The following is a 6,821-nucleotide window of genomic DNA, read 5'->3' as shown; positions in this document are numbered from 1 at the left end:
CCAAAAAGATAATGCTATCATTATCCCATGGCAAGCGTTCATTCTCTTGATATGATGATTGTACAACACATAGAGAACCCAATGTCCCCTTCAAAGGAATCCAAATGTTAAACCAAAGATGTCTACAACTAAAAAATTAATCACAAAGAGGAAGGCTATTCGGGAGAGTACAAGTATACCTATCGACAATTGGACGGAATATGAATAGATGCTCCTTCATGTCAATGTTCCCAAGAAAATGTAAGATAGCTCTAGAGTCCTTGGAGAGATGTGGGGATACAAAATCATACCAAAGGGCATCTAGGAACCACACTTTCTCTAAGTTCTCCTTTGGTAGAGTGTTCTCCATCCACCTACCAAAGTTTTATGAATTGTATTGAGAAGTAGTTCACACACACACACACACATGATGTACTTAGAAGTTTACCAAACTTACATGGTAAAGATGTTAAGAGTTCTTGTGGAGGCTTTTTCTTTTGAGATAGACTTAATAAGTTTCTTATCCACCTCAAAAACTATGCTGGATCTGTGAGATTAGAAGTGAAGTGACGTACACATTTCAATCTATTGAAAGCAAAAAAACAATTCATAAAAAACACACTATACATAAGACTGTCAACATTTACCCAAAAATCTTGAGATGCACCTATCTCTCAATGTAAGTGCATTATCTTATATGTTTTAAGGAGACGTCAGCTTAGTCTCGCTATATTGGAAATCAACAAAGTTAATGGCATGCTAAAACTCGAACAAGGTGAGTCACTTAAAGATTCACATGGCCTTGATTCAACCAAGAAGAGTATCTAAATAAGTACAAAGGCATAGTACAAAGCATTACTAATTAAAACCAATTTACCATGTGTAGAAGGAATAAATAAAATGAGACATGGGAGGTTTTCCAAAGATTCACGATTAACTTATGAGGTATTTATATGGGAGATTATAGAGTCTCCACAGAGATGTCCATGCACTTCATATCATCTACAAAATTCTCCTTAACATGTCTTCGTCGCAAGTTTGGTTTTGAGAGTTCAAGGGGACCAAGGGTATCTAGACTCAAGAGATTTTTCTACAAAATAAGCTTCTTAAAAGTCATTATATAACACACTCAAGTCTGATAAGCAAACAAAGACTCATTAAATCTACATACCGGTGTAAGGGACTCATTCACATTGTTAAGATCTTGGTGGTGAAGATCGTCCCATGCATGATCATCATTCTGAAGGAAATCATCATCTCTAGGCACACCAAGTTTCCTTTTGATAGGTTGTCGTTTCCAAATTATGGGAAAACATTTTAATTTATGTTTATGGTATGAACATAAATGGTAAGAAGATCACTCACATGTTTCTTGTAACCCTCAGCAATTCTTTGTTGAATCGGTTGAAGCCATTGCTCATTGGATGCCATGTACGTTTCCATAGCCTTATTGACGAAGTCATCAATAAATTTTTCCCTTGAAGTGCCATGTGACTCCGCCATGTTCTTCCATTCATGTTTAGCCTTCAACCTTTGCAATTTTTCAAAATTTTTCCTATTGTTCTCCAGCTTACACATCGCATCATGGAAGCGTACTTGAGCCTGCTTTTGAAATTGGAGACTAGGAGCACCATGGCCGCCCCTATCCTTAGGTCGGCCAATCTTTCGCAAGGGAATGTCTATGGAAATATTGTGAGCCTCCTTTAAATGATCCATCATATCTAGCCTCTTGCCATAATTTATAGTTCTCTTAGGACATTCCTTGCAAGCTCGACATTGTCAAACTGCTTCTCCATTTGCTAGTGTAATGGTCACATAAGGGTATGGAGAAGATCCCATGAGGAGCTCGGGTTTTAAGAAGAATTATGTGAAAGAGTGAGGGAGGAAGGGTAAAGTCAGCCAAGCCTCACCGATTGGGATTAGAAGAAGGGAGTAGAAGAACTCTTGGGAATTTCCCATGAAAAAAAGCTTATGAATAATCTAACACGCTCTCTGAAATATTGTTTTTTTTAGTAAACTAAGTGCATAGGAGACTAATACCTTCAGTTGGTCGTAGCAGAAGCCGGGAGGCACTGCTGCATGGGAGATGAGGGGATCGTGCCTCCGCAACCACATTCTTTGATAAATGAACTAGCTTTCCAACGCATAGAATCATATAACAACTTTGTTCAGTTGGTCGTAGAGCAGAAGCCGGGAGGCACTGCTGCATGGGAGATGAGGGGATCGTGCCTCCGCAACCACATTCTTTGATAAATGAACTAGCTTTCCAACGCATAGAATCATATAAGAACTTTGTTCAGTTTCCTTTAGGATCATCAGTTATTTTGGCTGCATGAGATAAAGGGAAGAATCAATAGAAGAAAGGGAAAGGGGGTTCTAATAAGAACTCCACAAGGTCACCCCGCCGCTTTTTCGACATGTGGCACCCCTTTTCTGGCAATAAACAACGACCGTCAATTTTTTTGCATCAACCCAATGGCCGTCCCATTTCACCTGCAGGTCTTTAAGACCCCTGGCACTTAGTCCTGATGGAGTCCTACTCCTACTTAAGGAGAGGTACCCTCAGGGCCTAAATTTGACGGCTGTTTTTCCTGTCAAGGGCCATTTTGCCTGTCAAAAAAGGTAGTTGAAAAAAATTCATGTCAAACGACAAGCCCGAGAAAAAAATTTGCCTGTCACCTCGACAAGCTATTCCAAATACTGCCAGTCAATTGAAATTTGACATGCTTAGTAATTATTACTAAATTTCCAATGGCCATGTGTGGGCACTGAATGATGCATTTATGGCAATTAAGTTTGGTTGTTCCAGCAAGTACTGCTGCATGTGAGCGCGGATTTTCTCGCCAAAATTTCATCAAAAGTACCTCAAGATCTGGCTTACGACTAGACACTTTGGATGCTTTGATGTTTCTATCTATTGATGCACGTGGGAGTTCTTTGATTGACTGGGATGATATGTTTGATATTTGGGGTAAAGCAAAAAAGAGGAGAGCTATGCCATTAGAGTGATTTTTGGATTGCACAACTTTGATGATTGTGCAAATTTTCAGTCTTTTGTCCGAGGTTTATTGTGATCTAGTGGTTTTTTATTTGATATCTTTTGATGATTAGGGATTTTGCACTGGCAAGATATGCATGAATGTGATTTTAAAGAGAGCCGGTTATTCTCTATTTTATGTGTCTTCTTTTTATGGTATCTGTGTTGATATAAATTTACCTGCTGTCATTTGACAATAACTTTTTTTGTTGAAACATGTCAAGCGAAAGGCGGGAAAAAAAATTGCCTGTCATAAAAAATTTCATAGGCACCCGTCAAATTTAGGCCCTGGGTACCCTTACAAAAACTAGCCGTTGTCAATATTTTCACAAACAAATTGTCTGTCTTCCTCCTTTCTTCAAAGCTAAAAACCACAATGGTGGCCGCTACAAGATCAAGGTCCTCCTTGCGCAACTGTGTGGCAGTAGCAGCTAATCAACTGGTAAAGCATGAGAAAGAAGACGAAGAAGAAGCACATGCCACAAAGAATTTTGTTAAACACACAGTCAAAGACGAGCTCCCAGATGCACTCACAGAAGACGACGAAGAACTTGATGATGATAAAGATGAAGACTATGAAGATGAAGATGAGCAGGTGAAGAAGAAAGATGTCAAAGTTGCTGCTGCTGCCGCTGCCGCTGCCGCCTCTTCTCCTTATGAATCTCTCAGGCTACAGAGGATCGCAGAAAACAAGGTAGTTTGGGTTACCTTAGCTTTGGTTAACTGCAGATTAGCCCACCGTAGCGCTCAAACCAGGCAAAAGACAGCGTTCTATAGCTCCGGTGAAATGCAGAAATTAGCGTGATTAGGCTTTAATAGGGCAGAAAGCATGGTGATTATGCAAAATATCAAGGCGATTAGGATACCCTAGGGGAAAAATCAGGGTAATTAGGCTACCTTAGGACAGATTTAAGGTCATCAAGAAATCAGGGCAATTTGGCTCAGGAATATCAGCTAAGCCTAGCTGCAGAACTGGGTAATTAGGGCTTTTGCCTTCTGCTTTTTGCTTTCTGAGCTTTCTTGCTTTCTTATCCAGGCTCGTATGGCCGCTCTTGGGGTGCAGAAGCATGCGGCGAACCTCACCTCCTTCTTCCAAGCTACGAAACCGGGGAAAAGGCCTTGGAGGAAATCACCCATCACGCCCATCGAATTGAGGCGCCGTTCTGAGCGTTTGAAAAACAACAGCCCTGCGCCAGGTCCATACCCAACAACTCTCTCTCTCTCTCTCTCTCTCTCTCTCTCTCCCCCCCTGCGAATAATGAACCCTTTTTCTTGCTTTCTTGATGTGGCGTAGGTTTCTACAGCCCTTCTTTCTCACACAGCTATGGCGATGAGATTGATGAAATCCCTAAGTTGCAGCTTGTACTTCGAAACAGAGTGTGCAGAAACTACCAAGATGAAGACGCCATGAGACCTGCAAATGCCCCCATCCCTAAGAACTGCCCCGCAGACTTGCAGATTTCCCCTGCTGTATCAGCTCTCCGTTGCAAAAGTAAAGAGAGGGGCACCCTATATGATGCCATTGTGGGCATCTGTTGCCATTTTTGCAGGTACTGGGTAGCATCCCGCTATCGGGTTTCACACAGACATCTCTCTTTTCTTACTAGCTTCAATAATGGGTTCTCTTCTTTTACTTATCAACCAGTGGTGCTGGACTTGCGGCACTCTTAAGCTAACTGTGTGCAGCTTGCTTCTGAGACAATGTGGTTTTTATCCATGCATACAGACAGAAGAAGCTTTGTGGTGAAGAAGACTGTGAGAGATGCGGACAAAGAGATGTTACCAAAGCTTGCTCAGGTGGAGGCACAGCTATGCTCAAAAAAAGCTTTGTCAACATATATGACTAGTGTGTTAAGACAATAAATTTTCATGATTATCCCCTTACCTTAAGTGCAGTTTTTGGTCTAAGCAGGAAAGACAGACTGCTCCAGATGCCATTCCAGTACAGGAGTGTTTTGCAGGGCTTGTTTGAAGATCCGGTATGGAGAAGGTAAGGAAGAATCAATGCCATTTTGGTATATACTTGTATGTAGATTCTTTTTTTTTTTTTCGTACACACCCGGGGCCCACTCAAGTGGGTGGAGCCGATTTGCCCTTCCAACAATTAGCCAATTATCATGGTCGGGCAAGGGCCACGTACCATCGGGCAAGAGCCACGAATTAGGCATCCCCCATGACCACCGCGATGAGTCGAGCGCTGGAACAGCGGAGGGGTCTCGTATGGATCCTCCTATCTCGGGTGATCCACTACCCGAGGAGGAGTCACTGGAGTGTTCAAGGGGCAAGAGCCCGAGCAACCAAACACATCAAGCGAGCATAGGTGTCCCTTTTATAACATGAGAGAGCCTAGTGGGACTTGAACTCATAACCTAGAGGTTACAAGTCACAAGCTTGACCACTACACTAACTCAGTTGGGACACTTGTATGTAGATTCTTGATATAGTTGATATAAAATCGTATGCATGTACTTAATATGCTTGTATAGATAGGATCCAAATCTTTAGTTGGACTCCTTATGTATGTATATTTATTTGTATGTATGTACTTGATATACTGTTAATATGTGTACTTGATTCAAACACACCATATTTGTATGTTTGGACTTATATGTGGACTTGATATACTTGAATGTATATATGTGCAGAGATAGAGCAAGTAAGACAGAAAGCTGATTGGCTCTGCCCTCATTGCTCTGAGGAGCAAGGATTGAACCCCTACTGGATTTGCAACAGGTGAGCTAACAAACTTTTCCTGTCATTAACTTTTTCCTGTACTGTGTCTTCACAGCATCTTATAGTTGAGAAATGCATCTTCCTGATTGTGATTATGCTTCTTGCCCAGCTCCATTTGTCTCTCAAGGAGGAAAATAGCCCCCACTGGCATTGCCATTTATAAAGGTATTCAATAAAGTGTGGTTCCCCAAGAATATGGTCAATTGTGCTATGGCTCTCCTGTGTTACAGGACACAACGGTTCTTTTGATTATGATGATGACTCTGTGTTTGTTTTTTATATATTCTTTTGGGCAGCTAGAGAGATGGGTTATAAATCAGTGGCTCATTATTTGGAGGACCTTCTTCAGAAGCAATCCATTGGGTGATGAGCCTCTCTTAGCTCTTAAACATACTCCTCAGTCACCTCAGCTACTATCAGCACTAATGTCTGCACTACTCATACACCTCAATCAGCCCCCCTTGTCTTGTTTGTATCAACAGTTCTAAGAATCAACAGCTGCTAAGTTCAAGTTCCCACCCCTCCTACATTTTAATGTCGCCATATGGATTATAGATGCTTCTCTGGTTTGGCTATGACGGCAATGCATGTGTGCGCGCGTACGTGCATGCATGTCTGCGTTTTTCTTGGATTTGGGCCCATCTAGTACACTTTGGTGTCGTCATACAGATCATATGTGGTATGCTTGTTTAGCTAGTATGCCAAAAGATAGATCTCTCTCTCTCTCTCTCTCTCTCTCTCTCTCTCTCTCTCTCTCTCACACACACACACACACACACACACACATTGCATTAATCCACAACACATACATACATAAGTGGAGATGGATATGCATAGATACTTGTGCACACACATGCATGCCCAATTTGAGAGAGAGAGAGAGAGAGAGATCTCACATACATACATAAGTGGAGATGGATTTTCATAGATGTTTGTGCACATGCATGCATGCACAATTTGAGAGAGAGAGAGTCTTAGAACCAAATATAGTCCGTGCATTTCATGGGTGGGTTACCATTGCCAACCCACACACCATTTGACACTTACTACTAGACTTTCAAACCTCCTCCTT

General features: G+C 41.6%; 1 protein-coding gene across 1 annotated transcript; it reads left to right on the top strand.

The window, feature by feature from the left end:
* Positions 1-3,313: 3,313 nt before the first annotated feature.
* LOC147602810 (uncharacterized) lies at positions 3,314-6,412 on the top strand. The gene is made up of 8 exons (XM_086797550.1): positions 3,314-3,710; positions 4,053-4,212; positions 4,311-4,566; positions 4,743-4,813; positions 4,929-5,006; positions 5,662-5,749; positions 5,859-5,914; positions 6,046-6,412. The coding sequence occupies exons 1-8, from the start codon at positions 3,393-3,395 to the stop codon at positions 6,114-6,116; spliced, it is 1,098 nt and encodes a 365-aa protein (XP_086653676.1). The 5' UTR covers positions 3,314-3,392; the 3' UTR covers positions 6,117-6,412.
* Positions 6,413-6,821: the final 409 nt, after the last annotated feature.

The sequence above is a fragment of the Cibotium barometz genome, chromosome 66, assembly GCF_041138505.1.
Source record: "Cibotium barometz isolate CiBa-2024 chromosome 66, ASM4113850v1, whole genome shotgun sequence".
Lineage (NCBI taxonomy): Eukaryota > Viridiplantae > Streptophyta > Polypodiopsida > Cyatheales > Cibotiaceae > Cibotium > Cibotium barometz.
This window is presented reverse-complemented; position numbering and strand designations above follow the sequence as displayed.